Source organism: Amblyraja radiata, chromosome 19 (assembly GCF_010909765.2).
Source record: "Amblyraja radiata isolate CabotCenter1 chromosome 19, sAmbRad1.1.pri, whole genome shotgun sequence".
Taxonomy (NCBI): Eukaryota; Metazoa; Chordata; class Chondrichthyes; order Rajiformes; family Rajidae; genus Amblyraja; species Amblyraja radiata.
The window spans coordinates 20,709,702-20,728,407 of NC_045974.1; the positions used below are offsets into that span (position 1 = coordinate 20,709,702).

Sequence of the window (18,706 nt, forward strand, 5' to 3'; positions counted from 1 at the left end):
GGTCTAAGAAGGGTCTTGACCCGAAACGTCACCAATCCTTGTTCTCCAGAGATGCTGCCTGACCCGCTGTTAGTTGGTTCTTTCGGGTTTGTAGGTTAATTATAAAATTGTCCCTGGTGTGTAGGGAGTGGATGCGAAAGGGAGATAATATATTACTAGTCTGAACGGGTAATCGATGGTCGGTGTGGACTCGGTGTCCTAAAGAACCTGTTCCCTTGCGATATCCTTCAATTTAAATAAACGAGCCCAACACAAAGTGCTACAGTAACTCAGTGGGTCAGGCAGCATCTCTGGAGAACATGTATAGGTGACTGGGTCTGGACCCTTTCTCGGAAACGTCATCAGTTCATTTCTCTCCACAGCACTGAAGAAGGGTATTGACCCGAAATATCACATGTCCATGTTCTCCAGAGATGCTGTCTGACCCGTTTAATTACTCCGGCACTTTGTGTCCTTTTGTGTAAACCAGCATCTGCAGTTCCTTATATAGGAATATAGACGTATTGGGTAGCCAATAGCAGGGCCAAGAGCTACTGTAGGTGACTAGTGGGTGATGTGAAAAAGCTAACCATTTAAAGCCTGCACACGGTTATGATGGGGCTCTGGACAGGTGGGTGGGTATGATAGAGAACAACGATCATGCTAACCCTGACTCCTGTGTTTAATTTTCCTTTGAAAACTTGGTTCCACCAGATCCTCCCAAACTCTACCTGGAGAGCCTCACAAAGTCGCCTGAAATCGTGGTTGTGGCCGGAAGCAAGCTGCGGTTGGACATTCCGGTCTCTGGGGAACCAATGCCAAGAATCATATGGATGAAGGGTGACAAAGTAAGTTCCTTCGTAGATTCTCAGAGCTGTACAGCACAGAATCAGGCCCTTCGGCCCACCCTGTTCATGCCGACCAAGTTAGCATACTGGGCTGGACCCGTTTGCCTGCATTCGACCCATTTCCCCCTCCTACCCTTCTTTGACTTCCCAATATCTATCACCTTACATTTGTAAAAAATTGAATTCTGTCTGCCATCGCGCCGCCCAGGATTCTGGCTGATCTGTGTCTCCCTGTCACTCTTGGAGAACCATCCCTACTGCCCACCGCGCACCCAGTTTCCAGAGTTGCTGCCGTCTCCTTCGTTGCCGCCGAGGGTCAGCCTGTCTCAGTACGCTGTTGCTCCCTGCAGGCAATCCTGGAGTCTGGAAACCGGGTGAGGGCAGAGTCATTCCCTGACCACACCTCCATGGTCATCGATGTAGCGGAGAAAGACGACAGTGGGGTCTACAAGATTGTGGTGCAGAATGAAGCGGGAGAGGACAGCGCCATTCTGAAGATAAAGGTCGTCGGTGAGTGATCATACAAGTAGCAGTTCACAACTTATAGGAGCAGAAGAAGCCCATTCGGCCCATCAAGTCTACTCAACCATTCAATCATGGTTGATCCATCTCTTCCTCTCAACCCCATTCTCCTGCCATCTCCCCATAACCACTGCCACCCTTACTAATCAAGAATCTATTCATTCTTCCAACGTGACCCCACCACTCGCCACACCTTCCCATCTCCCCCCATGTCTGCCTTCCGCAAAGACCGCTCCCTCCGTAACTCCGTAACTCCCTTGTCAATTCTTCCCTTCCCTCCCGTACCACCCCCTCCCCGGGCACTTTCCGTTGCAACCACAAGAGATGCAACACCTGTCCCTTTACCTCCCTCCTTGACTCCATTCAAGGACCCAAGCAGTCGTTCCAGGTGCGACAGAGGTTCACCTGCATCTCCTCCAACCTCATCTATTGCATCCGCTGCTCTAGATGTCAGCTGATCTACATCGGTGAGACTAAGCGGAGGCTGGGCGATCGTTTCGCCGAACACCTCCGCTCGGTCCGCAAGAACCTATCTGACCTCCCGGTGGCTCAGCACTTCAACCCCCCCTCCCATTCCCCATCCGACCTCTCCTCCATGGCCAGAGTGAGCAACACCGGAAATTGGAGGAACAGCACCTCATATTCCGCTTGGGGAGTCTGCATCCTGCGGGCATGAACATTGAATTCTCCCAATTTTTTTAGCCCTTGCTGTCTCCTCCCCTTCCTCAGCCTTCGGGCTGTCTCCTCCCATCCCTCAGCCCTCGGGCTCCTCCTCCTCCCTTTTCCATTCTTCTCCCCGCCACCCCCCATCAGTCTGAGGAAGGGTTTCTGCCCGAAACGTTGCCTATTTCCTTCGCTCCATAGATGCTGCTGCACCCGCTGAGTTTCTCCAGCATTTTTGTGTAGCTAAGAATCTATTCATCTCTGCCTTAAAATACTCAATGACTTGACCTCCTGGCAATGAATTCCACAGATTCACCACCCTCTGACTAAAGAAATTCCTCCTATATAAAGGTCCATCCTTTTATTCTGAGGCTATGGCCTCTGGTCCTAGACTCTCCCACTCGTGGAAACATCCTCTCCACATCCACTCTATCCAGGCCTACTAGTGTTGATTGACCAACAGAGATGGGGGTCATTTTTTAGTTTTAGTCTTACAGTTTTAGAGATACATCGCGGAAACAGGCCCTTCGGCCCACCTAGTCAATGCCGACCAGTGATCACCCCATACACTAGCATTATCCTACACACTTGGGACAATTTACAGTTAAACCAAAGCCAATTAATTTTAAAACCTATGCATCTTTGGAGTGTGGGAGGAAACGGGTGGAAACCCACGTGGTCACAGGGAGAACATACAAACTGATCATAGCATGCAAGCCTTGCCATAATCTACAGGTGTCCCTCTGGCTCTCCGGAGAATTAGAACAGGGACAGTAACAGTAGACATGATGGGCCGAATGGTTTAATTCTGCTTCTATGAGTTGTAAACGTGTGAATTCAGCAAGAAAATGTATTAATGCTCATACTGTGAACGGATAATATAGGGGGAATAAACTGAGTGGAGCATAAGGAGAGAGTATTGCTGCCCCGTGAGTGAGACGGGGCTTGCTTGGTCATACTGCTAACCTTGGATCCTTCCTCACTTTCCCACAGATGTCCCTGACCCTCCGCCAGCTCCGATAGTTACTGAAGTGGGAGGTGACTGGTGCTCGATGATGTGGAACCCTCCGGACTACGACGGAAACTCGCCGATTCTAGGTGACTCAGGATACCATACCAGAGGACCTTAAAGAGTCATAAAGTCACACAGTATGGAAACAGGCCCTTCGGCCCAACTTGCTCCATCTACACTAGTCCCACCACCCTGCGTTTGGCCCATATCCTTCTAAACCATTCCAATCCATGTACAGTACCAGTCCAAATGTCTTTTACATGTTGATAGACTTTCGACATTAGAGATACAGCATTGCAACAGGCCCTTTGGCCCACTGAGTCCACGCTGACCAGCGATCACCCCGTACACTAGTATTATCCTACACACTAGAAACAATTTACAATTTTTACCGATGATGATTAAACTACAAACTTGTACGTCTTTGGCCTGTGGGAGGAAAGCGGAGCACCCGGAGAATACACACGCAGTCACAGGGAGAAGGTGCAGACTCTGTACAGTCAGCACCGGTGGTCAGGATCGAACCCGGTTCTACCGCTGCGCCACTGTGCCGTCCTGTTGTTCTTCTTCTTGCGTATGGCATGCACAGCCTAAAGTTGTAGGACAACTTGTTCTATTTGATCTTATTTGACTGTGCACACCGGGTTGATTGCATTTGTCGAAACAGGGCGGACCACGTGAAGGTTGCAATCTCCCACCCCGTCCTGTTGTTATAGTCCCTACTTCCACTGGCGGCTCGTTCCATATACCCACCTGACCCGTGGACAAAGTTTCCACTCAGGTTCCTATTATATCTTTCCCACCTCACCTTAAATCTATATCCTCCGGTTGATCATTGACTCCTCTCCGTGACCTTTAGGCTACATCATCGAGAGGAAGAAGAAACAAAGCTCCCGGTGGATGAGGCTCAACTTTGACCTCTGCAAAGAGATGACCTTTGAACCCAAGAACATGATTGAAGGGATTCCCTATGAAGTCCAGGTCATTGCGGTCAACGCCATTGGGATGTCTCGGCCCAGCGATCCATCCAAGGCCTTCGTCCCCCTCGGTAAAGTCAAGCCATTGTTTAGTTTAGTTTATTATTGTCATGTGTACCGAGGTACAGTGAAAAACTTTTTTGTTTTGTGCTATCCAGTCAGCAGAAAGACCGTAAATGATTACAATCAAGCCATCCACAATGTACAGATACAGGAAAGAGGGAAATAGGTTTAGTGCTAGATAACGTCCAGTAAAGTCCAATTAAAGATAGTCCAAGTGTCTTCAGTGACGTAGATAGTAGCTTAGGACCACTCTCTAGTTGTTGATAGGAATGTGCAGTTGTCTTATAACAGCTGGTAAGAATATCCCTGAATCTGGAGGCGTGCGTTTTCACACTGCTGTACCTGAGAGGGGAGAAGAGGGGGTGACCAGGGTGAGACTGGCCCTTGATTATGCTGGTGGCCTTGCTGAGGCAGTGTGAGGTGTGGATGGATTGTCCATCCATTTACACTTCCCTGTGGCAGATTTAGAGTTAGAGCTGAATTTGGCTATATGATCTTAATTTAGTATAGTTTGGAGATACAGGACGTTCGGCCCACCAACTCTGCGCCGACTAGCGACCACCCATTCTACCCGACACACTAGGGACAATTTACAGATGCTAATTAACCTACAGACCTGCACGTCTGTGGGATGTAGAAGCATAGAAACTTAGAAAATAGGTGCAGGAGAAGGCCATTTGGCCCTTCGAGCCAGCACTGCCATTCAAGATGATCGTGGCTGATCATCCAAAATCAGTACTCCCGCTTTCTCCCCATATCCCTTGATTCCGTTAGCCCTAAGAACTATATCTAACTCTCTCTTGAAAACATGTGGGAGGAATCCGGAGCACCCGGGAAATCCCAGTCGTGAGTGTATTGGGAGTATAATGGTGGACTGGGAACACACTCTTGCAGGGCACTAATGCTGAGAATTATTGTGGAGGATGCGTTGTCAAGCTTCGAATCTGCTCATAATTGTATGAAGCACAGGGGGGGGGGGAATGGTGGAGATGGGTACAATTACAATGTGTAAATGACTACACCGAGGGTCCGCTCATCCCTCCCGTGTTGTTTACCCCCTAGCGCCAACCAGCGAACCCACACTCCTCGCCAGCGACGGTGTGACGGACACCAGCGTCTCGCTCAAGTGGCGTCCACCTGAACGGATCGGTGCGGCGGGGCTGGATGGCTACCTCATCGAGTACTGTCTGGAAGGAAGTAAGCTCATAGAGTCACTCAGCACGCAAACAGGCCCTTCGGCCCAACTCGCCCTTGCCAACCAATCCTTCCAACTACGCCCATCCCATTTTGTGTAAGACGAAAACAGACACAAAGTTCTAGAGTAACACTGAGGTCAGGCAGCATCTCTGGAAAAAAGAAACAGCTGACTTTTCAGGTTTGAACCCTTCTTCAGACCTGGAATGTCACCTATTTCTCCAGAGATGCTGCCTGACCCGCTGAGTTACTCCATCACTATGTCTGTTATCGGCATAAACCAGAATCTGCAGTTCGTTCCTACCCATTTAGTTTAGTTAAATTTAGAGATACAGCATGGAAACAGGCCCTTCGGCCCACCGAGTCCACTCCAACCAGCAATCACCCGTTCACTAGTTCTATCCTACACACTAGGGAGCATTTACAGAAGCCAATTAATCTACAAATCAGCACGTCACGATCGAACTTGGGCCTCGGGCACTGTAAGACAACAACTCTACCACTCCCCCACCGAGCCGCCCACATTTTGCCCATCTCCCTCTGTCCGAAGAAGGGCCCCAACCAGAAATGTCACCTATCTATGTTCTCCAGAGACGCTGCCTGGCCTGCTAAGTTACTCCAGCACTTTGTTTCAATCTTTGGTATAAACCAGTATCTGCAGTTCCTTTTTATTACATTTTCCCTGTAAACATTTCCTATCCAAATTCCTGTCCAAATATCTTATAAATCTGATTGTACCTGCCTCAACTACCTCTGGTAGCTCGTTCCATATACCAGCCACTCTCTATGTGAAAGAGTTGCCCCTCAGGTTCCTAATAAATCTTTCCCCTCACACCTTAAACATATGTCCCCTGATTCCTGATTTCCCTATCCTGGGCATTCACCCTGTTAATTCCCCTCGTGATTTTATACACCCCTCATCTTCCAAGGAATCAGTAAACTCTTGCCCCGGGTACCTCGGCTGCATTAGTCAAAATTTCATTGATTCCAGCCTCTCGAACGTCGCCGCTTCTCGAGGCAACTCCTGGTGGCTCAGGGTTCCTTCCTGTTGGAATGTTTGGCAGCATTAAAGGCAAGTTGTATTCTCTCCAAACGCCTGCGACACTCACCTCCCTTCCTTCCCTGCCCTCCAGAGGACGAGTGGATCGTGGCGAATCCCGAGCTGACGGACAAGACCAAGTACACCATCAACGGCCTGCCGACCGGCGAGAAGATCCACGTGAGAGTAAAGGCTGTGAACGCGGCCGGGGAAAGCCCCCCGATCAGCATTGCCCAGTCCATTCTCGTCAAGGAGGTAGTGGGTGAGTAACCGTCTCTGCCCCAGGGTCAGTCACTCACTCACTGGCATAGGTTTGGGTTTATTATTGTCACGTGGACCGAGGTACAGTGAAAAGCTTACTACCCAAACAGATCAGATAGAACATAATCAAGTCAACCTCAAGTACAATCGGTAGAGCAAAGAGGAAGATACAGATTTTAGAATATAATTCCCAGCATTGTAGCACATCAGTTCCATAAACAAAGTCCAATGTCCACAGTGGGGTAGTTTAGTTTAGTTTAGTTTAGATTAGTTTGTTGTCACATGGACCGAGGTACAGTGAAAAGCTTTTTTGCTGCGTGCCAACCAGTCAGCGGAAAGACTGCACATGATCGAGCCTTCCACAGTGTACAGATAAAGGATAAAGTGTGCGACGTTTAGTGCAAGGTAAAGTCCAATTAAAGATAGTCCAAGGGTCTTCCACGAGGGACCTGACCCAAATCGTCATTTATCCATGTTCGCCAAAGATGCTGCCTAACTCGCTGGGTCACTCCAGCATTTTGTGTCTTTGTGTATTTGTCTGTGTAACAAGTTGGGTATGTGAGAGGAGTATGTGTGTGGATGCTGTTTGGATGTGTTGGGGTTGGTGAGTTTTGGGGGCTGCAGCATTGGGCAACCTCAGTGTGTGTGTGTATGTGTGTGTGTGTGTGTGTGTGTGTGTGTGTGTGTGTGTGTGTGTGTGTGTGTGTGAGGAGAGAGCAGTTGTAAGGTTATGGGTCCGTGTGTGAGTGTCACTGTTTGTTATGTGGAAGGGGAGGGAAGATTTGCTTGACTTTATGCATGTGAGAGACTGGATGTATGGGTGAGACGGTGTATGTTAAATAATGGGTGAGTGAGTGAGAGAATGTGTGTGTGTGAGACTGTGTACGTGTGACTGTGGATTTGGGTATGTATGTGTGTGAGAGTGTGTTGAGAGAGGGAGACTGTGTGTGTGAGTGTGAGAGCAAGAGACTGTGTGTTTTGTGACTGTGTGAGCTTGTGTGAGAGACTGTGTGTGAGACCGTGTGTGATATTGTGTGCGTGTGTGAAAGGGGTCTGTGAGTGAGTGTGTGTGAGAGAGGCTGTGTGTGTGTGTGTGTGTGTGTGTGTGTGTGTGTGTGAGACTCTGCGTGTGTGTGTGAGAGAGATAAAGACTGTGTGTGAGACTCCGAGATTGTGTGTGTGTGAGAGGGGTCTGTGTGAGACTGTACATGTGAGAGATAAGACTGTGTGTGTGACTGTGTGAAATATTGTGTGTGAGAGACTGTGTGAGAGAGAGACTGTGTGTGTGACTGTGAAATATTGTGTGTGAGAGACTGTGTGTGTGAGAGAGAGACTGTGTGTGAGAGACTGTGTGTGTGTGTGTGTGAAAGAGACTGTGTGTGTGTGTGTGTGTGAAAGAGACTGTGTGTGAGAGAGAGACTGTGTGTGTGAGAGAGAGAGACTGTGTGTGAGAGACTGTGTGTGTGTGTGAATGAGACTGTGTGTGTGTGTGTGTGAAAGAGACTGTGAGAGAGACTGTGTGTGAGAGAGAGACTGTGTGTGAGAGACTGTGTGTGTGTGTGAAAGAGACTGTGTGTGTGTGTGTGTGAAAGAGACTGTGTGTGAGAGAGAGACTGTGTGTGTGAGAGAGAGACTGTGTGTGAGAGACTGTGTGAGAGATTGTGTGTGAGAGACTGAGACTGCTTGAAAGAGACTGTGTGTGAGTGTGTGTGTGAAAGAGACTGTGTGTGAGAGAGAGACTGTGTGTGTGAGAGAGAGACTGTGTGTGAGAGACTGTGTGCGTGTGAAAGGGACTGTGTGTGTGTGTGAAAGAGACTGTGTGTGAGAGAGACTGTGTGTGTGAAAGGGACTGTGTGTGTGTGTGAAAGAGACTGTGTGTGAGAGAGACTGTGTGTGTGTGAGAGAGAGAGACTGTGTGTGTGAGAGACTGTGTGTGTGTGAGACTGTGTGTGTGTGAAAGAGACTGTGTGTGTGTGTGTGAAAGAGACTGTGTGTGAGAGAGAGACTGTGTGTGTGTGAGAGAGAGAGACTGTGTGTGTGTGAGACTGTGTGTGTGTGAGACTGTGTGTGTGTGTGAGAGATTGTGTGTGAGAGACTGAGACTGCTTGAAAGAGACTGTGTGTGAGTGTCAGGTGTTACACTATTTCACTCACTTCTTCCACCGCCGTCTCTTTCAGAGCCTCCCAAGATCCGTCTTCCCCGGCAGCTGAGGCAGACGTACATTCGCAAAGTTGGGGAGTCGCTGAATCTCATGATCCCTTTCCAGGTTCGGAGAGCGTTACGGAGCGAGGGCCTGTGTTGCTCAGCCACTCACCCTGGCTGCTAGGCAGAGTATGGGCTGGGACCTGGCTGGGGGTTAATAATCTCACACTTGCTCTACGAGTAGGTCGGCTCGCAACACCCCAGAGTTTAGTTTAATTTGGTTTAATATTGTCATGTGTTCCAAGGTACAAATAAAAGCTTTTAGTGGCGTGCTATCCAGTCAGTCTTAAGGGGTTGGACAGGCTAGATGCAAGAAGATTATTCCCGGTGTTGGGGAAGTCCAGAACAAGGGGTCACAGTTTAAGGATAAGGGGGAAATCTTTTAGGACCGAGATGAGAAAAACATTTTTCACACAGAGAGTGGTGAATCTCTGGAATTCTCTGCCACAGAAGGTAGTTGAGGCCAGTTCATTGGGTATATTTAAGAGGGGGTTAGATGTGGCCCTTGTGGCTAAAGGGATCAGGGGGTATGGAGAGAAGGCAGGTACAGGATACTGTGTTGGATGATCAGCCATGATCATATTGAATGGCGGTGCAGGCTCGAAGGGCTGAATGGCCTACTCCTGCACTTATTTTCTATGTTTCTATGAAAGACTATCCATGATTACAATTGAGCCATTGACAGTGTACAGATACAGGATAATGGGAATAACGATTAGTGCAAGTCCAGTAAAGTCCGATTAAAGATAGTCCGAGGGTCTCCAATAAGGTAAATGGTAAGTCATTGGTGTGAGGATGGTGCGAGGATGGTTCAGTTGCCTGATAACAGTTGGGAAGAAACTGTTCCTGAAACTGGAGTTTCAGATTTCCTTAGCTGTGGCACCATCTGCAAGGGGCGACTTGAGCGAGTGATAGAGCACTCTCCCCTTGCCAAGATGAAGGCCCTCAAACACCATCCAGGACAAAGCAGTCCACTTGATCGGCCCCCCACCCACCACCCTGAACATTCATCCCCTTCAGTCACTCACGCAGGCTGCTTCAAGGCTGCCTCCCAAACCCGCTTGCTTAGCTTACAACCCAACCGTATGAATTCTCCAATTTTAGTTAACTAACCTACAAACGTCCCTGCATCTCTCCTTCCTCCTTCCCCCATCTCTGCCCTGTGCCCCACCTGGATGGGCAGCCCTTTCACCCTTTCCCCTTCCCCCGTCACCTTCCACTGATATCCTTTTCTCTGGCTTCACATTTTCCGCCTCTTCTCTCCATATCCCCTTATCTCACACATCTAGTCTTTTCATCTCAGGCCTTTGCTCAACCATCTGCTGATCCCCCCCCCCCTCACCATACCTGTATCTACCTATCATAATATATAATAAAACAGACTTGTAGATGCTGGTTTATCACCTGCCAGGCTTTGTCCCATCCTCACCTCCCTTCCAGCTTTCTCCACCCCTACTATGATCAGCCTGAAGAAGGCTTCGGACCAGAAAAGTGACATATCTGTGGTCTCCAGAGATGCTGCCTAACCCGTTGGGTTACTCCAGGGGTAAAATCCAGCAATATATATTTTTTTGGTAAGCCGGCATCTACATTTCCTTGTGTCTACATACTAAACCTGCCCACCCAAATGGACAAAAACAGAAAGTCCACCGGAACATTATCACTGCAGGTTCCCTTCCAAGTGGCACACCATCCTGACTTGGAATTACATCACCACACCATGATAAACCAGGAGCCCGCACCACACTGCTGGCAGAGGGGTGAAAGGTGAGGAGGACAGTGGGAGTTAGCACAGAGGCCGTAGAATATAGAATGACCTTAACTTGGTGGCAGGGTGCAGCGACTGGCCAGTGTATGTCGTAGGATCAACACTCAGATAGAAGTAAGGCCACAAACATGACAATAAACTCACTTGAACTTGAACAATCTCTATTTTGAAGTGCCTATGTCAGAGTTAGGCCATACACTGATAAGTCAGCACAGTGGCACAGCGGTAGAGTTGCTACCTTTCAGCACCATAGACCTGGTTTCGATCCTGACTACGGGTGCTGTCTGTACGGAGTTTGCATATTCTTCCTGTGACTGGATACGTTTTCTCTGGGTGCTCCGGTTTCCTCCCACATTCTAAAGACGTGCGGGTTTGTAGATAATTGGCTTCTGTAAATTGTCCCTAGTGTGTCGGATAGGACTAGTGTACGGGTGATCGCTGGTCGGCGTGGACTGTGGGCTGAAGGGCCCGTATCCACACTGTACTGCTAAACTAACCGATGTTCTTGAACTAAATCAGGCTCTTGAACACTGCACAATACTAATCTTCATTGGACCATCTTTGGTTGCACTACGGACTTTGATTTCTGCACTAGTATTGCGGATATTGCTTTGTACAATTTTTATAAATTCTAATATGTTAATTGCATGTTATCGCATTTACGGGTCTGTTAAGCTGCTGCAAGTAAGAATTTCAATTTCCATTGTTGGTACGTCTGACAATGAAACACTCTTGACTTGACTCTTGACTCTTTATTCCCAGGGAAAACCCAGGCCAAAGGTCAACTGGACAAAAGATGGTGGTCCTTTGGATCTAAGCACCATCAGCATTCGCAACACGGAAACGGACACCGTGATTTTCGTCCGCAAAACCGAGAGGTATCATTCCGGCAATTATGAGCTTACGGTGCAGGTGGAGAAGCTTGAGGACAAGGCCACCATTGTCATTCAGATAGTAGGTGCGTAAACCAGTGTCCTTCCATTCCATGCCCAGGCCAACCTCCCATTTGTTTGGTCAAAACTGGAGACAATCAGTCAAAGGAGAATGATTCTACTTTAGTTTATTATTGTCACGTGTACCAAGGTGCTTTCTTTGTCGCCTGCTATCCAGTAAGCAGAAAGACTAAACATGATACCTATCAAGCCGTCCACAGGATAAAGGGTATAATGATTAGTGCACAATAAAGTCCAGTAAAGCCCGATTAAAAATAGTTTGAAGGTCTCCAATGGTGTAGATGGGAGGTCAGGAACGTTCTCTAGTTGGTGAGAAGTCAGTTCACTTGCCTGGGAAGAACAGCTGGGAAGAAATTGTCCCCGAATCTGGAGGTATGTATTTTCAAACCTGTACCTCTTGCCTGATGGGAGAATGGAGAAAGTGGCGTGACCGGGGTGAGACTGGTCCTTGATTATGCTGTTAGCCTTGCCGAGGCACCATTAAGTGTAGATGGAGACAATGGAAGGGAGGTTGGTTCACGTGATGGTCTGGGCTACGTCCGCAACTCTCTGCAATTTCTTGCGGTCTTGGATGGAGTATTTGGGACCTGTGATCCCGAAATTTTCATTTTGATTTAATTTCCCCAAAATTTATATATTTAAAATTTTCATTTTGCGGATCACATCCTCTCTATGAAAATCTTAATCATATTAATCATAATCATAATCATACTTTATTAGCCAAGTATGTTTTGCAACAACGAGGAATTTCATTTGCCATACAGTCATACCAATAAAAAGCAACAGAACACACAAAATACATTTTAACATAAACATCCACCACAGTGACTCCTCCACATTCCGCACTGTGATGGAAGGCGAGAAAAAGTTCAATCTCATCCCTTCTTTGTTCCCCCGCGTTAGGGGGCCTTGAGCCTTTCGTTGACGGGACGATCTTGGCTCCTGTAGTCGGCGGCATTTGGGCCCTCGTGTCGGAGCGATCAAGCTCCTGCATCGGGGGGGGGGGGGGGGGAGAATGTCAGCTCCACCGTGCCGGGCGATCTGACCCTGGGTCGGGGCTGGTCGAAACCTTCCGCGTCGTTTGGAGCTTCCTGACATCGGTCTCTACCCGAGACTGCGAGCTCCTCGATGGTGGAATACGCAGGCCGCGGTTGGAGCGTCGATCCCAGGCAAGGGATCGGCTCCGATGGTAAGTCCACTTCCCCGCAGTGGGGCTCAAAGCCAGTCCCGAGCAAGGCCTCCAGCTCCATGATGTTAGGCTGCAGAGCGGCCGGAGATACGATCCAGAAAACAATCGCATCTCTGTCAAGTTAACAGATTGAAAAAAAGTTTCCCCTGACCCCCCGTCCCCACCCCCCCCCACATAAAACAAACCAGAGAACATTAACACAAACTTTTAAAACATACTAAAAATAACAAAAAAAAGGTGAAAAGACACAGACTGTTGTCGAGGCTGCCATCGTGCGGCACTCCCTGGTGGTAAGCAGCAGTAACTGCCCATTCCTATGGTCAATGCTGCCTCATCAGTTATCCATCGATACTGATCCCATTGACCGGCACTTGGTCTGTAGACTTCTCTGTCCTGGCCATTCAAGAGGTCTCCTGCTTAAATGCTGGTCTCTGCTTCAACCACCCCTTGGCCATCAGGTAGATAGATGCTTGGTGATGGGACGCGGTAACGAGGGTCGGGGTCCCTGAACAAGTGAGGGGAAATCTAACCGACTGATCGCCTCCACAGAGAAACCGGGCGCCCCGTTCACCGTACAGATCGTTGAAGTGTGGGACACCAATGTTGAGTTGGCATGGACGCCCCCCAAGGACAATGGGAACGCAGCCATCACGGGCTACACGATTCAAAAAGCCGACAAAAAGACCATGGTAAGACTGGGTGGTGAGAGTGGCCCGAGAGGTCCATGGAGGTTCTAAGCTGCTGTGTTTAGTGCGGTGCAGTGTTCAAGAGCCCTGATGGGTTGCTGGAAAGAAGCTGTTCTTGAACCTGGAGGTCACGGTTCTCAGGCTCCTTTTAGTTTAGTGTAAAAAGGAACTGAGATGCTGGTTTAAACCGAAGATAGACACAAAACGCTGGAGTAACTCAGCGGGACAGGCAGCATCTCTGGAGAGAAGGAAAGGGTGACGATTTGGGTCGAGACCCTTCTTCAGACTGGTTAGGGATAAGGGAAACGCGAGATATAGACGGTGATGTGGAGAGATAAAGAACAAATAATTAAAGATATGCAAAAAAGTAACAATGATAAAGGAAACAGGTCATTGTTTGCTGTTTTGAAGAAGGGTTTCGGCCCGAAACGTTGCCTATTCCCTTCGCTCCATAGATGCTGCTGCACCCGCTGAGTTTCTCCAGCTTTTTTGTGTACCATTGTTTGCTGTTTGTTAGGTGAAAACGAGAAGCTAGTTTGATTTGGGTGGGGGAGGGATAGAGAGAGAGGGGGGGAATGCCGGGGCTACCTGAAGTGAGGGAAATCAATATTCATACCACTGGGCTGCAAACTGCCCAAGCAAAATGTGAGATGCTGTTCCTCCAATTTGCGTTTAGCCTCACTCTGACAATGGAGGAGACCGAGGACAGAAAGGTCTGTGTAGGATTGGAAAGCAGAATTAAAGTGTCCAGCAACTGGGAGATCAGGTTGGTTCAGGCGGGCTGAGCGAAACGATCACCCAGTCTGCGTTTGGTCTCACCAATATATAAGAGTCCACATCTTGAACAACGGCTACAGTAGAAGAGGTTGGAGGAGGTGCAAGTGAGCCTCTGCCTAACCTGAAAGAACTGTCAGGGTCCCTGGACAGAGTCGAGGGAGGAGGTATAGCGACAGGTGTTGGATCTTCTGGGGTTGCAGGGGAAGGTACCTGGGGAGGGGATGGTTTGGATGGGAAGGGATGAGTTAACCAGGGAGTTGCGGAAGGAACAGTCTCTGCGGAAGGTGGAAAGGGGTGGAGATGGGAAAATGTGGTGGGATCCCATTGGAGGTGGCGGACTACATCATCATCTATATCTCTTATTTCCCTTATCCCTAACCAGTCTGAAGAAGGGTCTCGACCCGAAAGACACCCATTCGTTCTCTCCAGAGATGCTGGCTGTCCCGCTGAATTACTCCAGCTTTTTGTGTCTGTCCTTTTAGTTTAGAGATGCAGCACGGAAACGGGCCCTTTGGCGAGACCCAGGTTTGATCCTGATTACGGGTGCTGTCTGTACGGAGTTTGTATGTTCTCCCTGTGACTGCATGTGTTTTTTCTGAGTGTGCCGATTTCCTCCCACACTCCAAAGACGTACCGATTTGTAGATTAATTGGCTACGTTAAAAAAAAAAGTAAATTATCCCTAGTGTGCGGTATAGTGCTTGTGCACGGGGTGATCGCTGGTCGGCGCGGACCTGGTGGGCCGAAGGGCCTGTTTCTGCACTGTATCTCAAGTCCAAAGTCATCACAATCTGTCTGAAGAAGGGTCCTGACCTGAAACATCACCTATCCGTGTTTTCCAGAGATGCTGCCTGACCCACTCAGTTACTCCAGCACTTTGTGTCTTTTTTTTGTAAACTAGCTCCTGCAGTTCCTTGTGACTACCTACTGACGCGGTGAATGTTTCTCTCCCTCTGTAGGACTGGTACACGGTTGTTGATCACTACCACAGAACCAACTGCTTCATCCCCGACCTCATCGTGGGGAACGAGTATTACTTCAGAGTCTTTGCGGAGAACATGTGTGGACTGAGCGATGAGGCGACCAAAACAAAGAACTGCGCCTTGATTCAGAAGCAGGGTCGGTTCACGTTCCCTCTCGAATTCGTTGATGAAGAGTTCCTCTGGACATGCAGATTTCCCCTTCATTTCTGACTTTAGATTTTTGACTTAGAAACATAGAAAATAGGTGCAGGAGGAGGCCATTCGACCCTTCGAGCCAGCACCGCCATTCATTGTGATCATGGCTGATCGTCCCTATCAATAACCCGTGCCTGCCTTCTCCCCATATCTATTGACTCCACTAACCCCTAGAGCTCTATCTAACTCTCTCTTAAATCCATCCAGTGATTTGGCCTCCACTGCCCTTGGTGGCAGGGAATTCCATAAATTCACAACTCTCTGGGTGAAAAAGTTTCTTAAATGACCTCCCCTTTATTCTAGTCAAGACTTGGACTTGGACTCCAAGACCCCTCTCTGCATCAATGCTGTTAAGGGTCCTACAATTATGTGAACATCTCGCCTAATTTTTGACCTCCCAAAGCACAACCCCTCACACTTGCTCAGTTTAAACTCCATCTGCCATTTCTCTGCCCATATCTGTAACTGATCTCTATCCCCCCCCCCTCCCCCCATCTACTTTGACAGCCTTCTTCACAGTCCGTGACCCCAGCAATTTTGCAAACTTACTAACCAATCTACCTACATTTAAGTAATTTATGTATATCACAGAACCTCCCAGCAATGAGGTTCCCGTACCCTCCAAATCTTTTCATGTGCCTGTCCAGTGTCTTCCAAATGTTGCTAAATGTGGGTGGAATGTTCTAATTCTTGTCATCTCTTGTAGGTCTGTCGCTAAAGTCTCCTGAGTACAACGACTTTGACTTCAATGAGACGCCAAAGTTCACCCATCCTCTTATCAATACGATCGCGGTGTCTGGATATAACGCGACCTTGAACTGCAGCGTGAGAGGCTTCCCCAAGGTATTGGCCCGACATCCAAATAAGGTTTTTGATCATAGACACAAAGTGCCGGAGTTACTCAGCGGATCAGGCAGCACCTCTGGAGAAACCGAACATGTGACGTTTCGGGTGGAGACCCTTCTTCAGACCCGAAACATCACTTATTCCTTTTCTCCGGAGAAACCACCTGACCTGCTGAGTTACTCCAACATTTTGTGTTTATCTTTGGCATAAACAAGCATCTGCAGTTCCTTCCTACACATAGTCTTTGATACCTTGGCCTCTAATTTTGTGCAACACATCCTGATAGTCATCAAAGGCATCCCCAACAATGAATACCCGTTTCCATTGACTCCATTGACACTTAACGCTCCTTCGGCAAGGCTACCAGCATAATTAAGGACAGGTCTCAACCCAGTTGGTCCCTCTTCTCCCCTCTCCCATCAGGCAAGAGGTAAAGGTGTGAAAAACGTGTCTCCAGATTCAGGGACAGTTCCTTCCCAACAGTTAACTAGAGAGCAGTCCTGACCTCCCATCTACCTTGATGGAAACCCTTGGACTGTCTTTAATAAACTTTACTGGACTTTATCTTGCGCTAAATGTTATTCCATTTAGCCTGTGTCTGTACACTTTAGATAGCTTGATTGTAATCATGTATAGTCTTTCCGCTGACTGGATAGCATGCAACAAAAAAAAACTCCACATACGGACAGCACCCGAGGTCGGTTTTGAACCGGGGTTACTAGTGCTATGAGACAGTGACTATACTGCTGCGCCAAGGTCAACTGGTGCTCCCGCCTCTTCCACAGCTGGGCTTTGACTTTGTGTTGGTTTTATCCCCTCTGTTTTTAGCCCATAATAACCTGGATGAAGAACCGGATGGTGATCGAGAACAACCCTCGATACCGGATGTTCGCGAACCAGGGTGTCTGTACCTTGGAGATCCGTAAGCCCAGTCCCTACGACGGCGGCCTGTACACTTGTAAAGCCATCAACCCTCTGGGCGAGGATGAAGTGGAGTGTAAAATGGAGGTCAAAGGTGAGCTCATTGGTACAGTGACGCTTGCTGGTTTCTTAGGCATAGAGCACAGAAACAAGTCCCTTAGACCCAGCAGTTTCAGTCAGACCCGAAACATCACCCATCCTTTTCTCCAAAGATGCTGCCTGACCCGCTGAGTTACTTCAGCAATTTGTGTCTATCCTTAGACCCAACTCATCCATGCTAGCCAAGGTGGCCCATCTACATTAGTCCCATTCGCCCACATTTTGCCGATATTCCTCTCAACTGTTCCTCTCCGTATACCTCTCCACATGTTTTGTCCTGCCCTTCCTCCTCTCGAACTATATTCCCATTCCATCCCATCACAATCAGTTTGGAGAAAGGTCCCAACCCAAAATGTCACCTATCTTGTTCTCATGGGATGCTACCTGACCCGCTGAGTTACTCCAGCACTTTGAACATTTAATTGTAAACCAGCATCTCTAGTTCCTTGTTTATCCATATTGTTTAAATGTTATTGTACCTACCTTAACAACCTCCTCAGGCAGCACATTTCACACCCTCTGAGCGAAAAACTTCATATTAAATCTTGCCCCTCTTTCCTTAAAACAATGTGCTCTTGTCTTGAATCCCATACCCTAGTCTGTGCATTTACCTACCTATATTCCTCTCATAATCTTATTCCTCTCATCAGCTTAATCTATATCCTCTGGGTAAATGACGACACATTAACCCTATATATTTCCCTCATGATATTATACACCTCTAAAAGATCACCCTTCATCCTCATGCATAAAGTCCTAGTCATATCAACCTCTACTCATAGCTCAGGCCCTCGGGTCCTGTTGGGATATCGATTTAGAATGTAAAACTCCAATCTAGAGACCAGGCACACCTTTTCTGATCACATTTGGGTCTCTAGCCCTTGGTGTCTCTCCCCATCATCCAGTCCACTGGATATTAAGCCCCTTCCCTTTTCTGTTTTGTTCCATATTTTGACATTGTTCTCAGAGTCATAGAGAGCAGTTCACAGCACAAAAACAGGCCCTTCGGCCTAACTAATCCATCCGATCAAGTGGCCTGAGCTAGTCCCATTGGCCTGCATTGGGCTCATATGCCTCTAAACCCTTCCTATCTACAAACTACTCTTTTACATGTTGTCATTGTACCTGCCTTCATTAGCTCAGAAGTCATAGGAGCAAAACTAGGCTATTCGGCGCATCGAGTTTACTCCGACATTCAATCATGGCTGATCTATCTTTCCCTCTTAGCCTTCTCCCCCTGACCTTTGACACCCTTACTAATCAAGTGCCTCGACCACTTCCTCTACCATCACCCGCTGAATGGAAAATATTCCATCTTAGGTCCCCTTTAAATCTTTCCCCCTCTCACTTTAAACCTAAACCCCCCAGTTTTAGAATCTTATACAGACCCCACCTTATCAGTTCTGGATGAGGTAGAAGATAAAATGAAATGTAGGTGATGGAAGCCCATGTAAGAAGATACTTCCTCCTCCCACCATCACCACCCTCCACAGCTGGGTGTTAGGTTTTCACCCTGTGATCTGACCTGCG

The 18,706-nt window shown here is 48.1% G+C and overlaps 1 protein-coding gene across 15 annotated transcripts in view; it reads left to right on the forward strand.

Moving 5' to 3' along the window:
• The window catches only part of mybpc1 (myosin binding protein C1), a 94,474-nt gene that overhangs the window by 65,409 nt on the left and 10,359 nt on the right, over window positions 1-18,706 (forward strand). For all 15 annotated transcript variants that reach the window (XM_033037911.1, XM_033037914.1, XM_033037912.1 and 12 more), the window contains 12 exons: window positions 694-827; window positions 1,178-1,337; window positions 3,006-3,110; window positions 3,884-4,072; window positions 5,127-5,261; window positions 6,392-6,559; window positions 8,736-8,824; window positions 11,291-11,486; window positions 13,220-13,359; window positions 15,092-15,251; window positions 16,017-16,153; window positions 16,985-17,171. In XM_033037911.1, coding sequence (XP_032893802.1) covers window positions 694-827; window positions 1,178-1,337; window positions 3,006-3,110; window positions 3,884-4,072; window positions 5,127-5,261; window positions 6,392-6,559; window positions 8,736-8,824; window positions 11,291-11,486; window positions 13,220-13,359; window positions 15,092-15,251; window positions 16,017-16,153; window positions 16,985-17,171 — 1,800 coding nt within the window. The remainder of the gene's footprint in view (window positions 1-693; window positions 828-1,177; window positions 1,338-3,005; window positions 3,111-3,883; window positions 4,073-5,126; window positions 5,262-6,391; window positions 6,560-8,735; window positions 8,825-11,290; window positions 11,487-13,219; window positions 13,360-15,091; window positions 15,252-16,016; window positions 16,154-16,984; window positions 17,172-18,706) is intronic.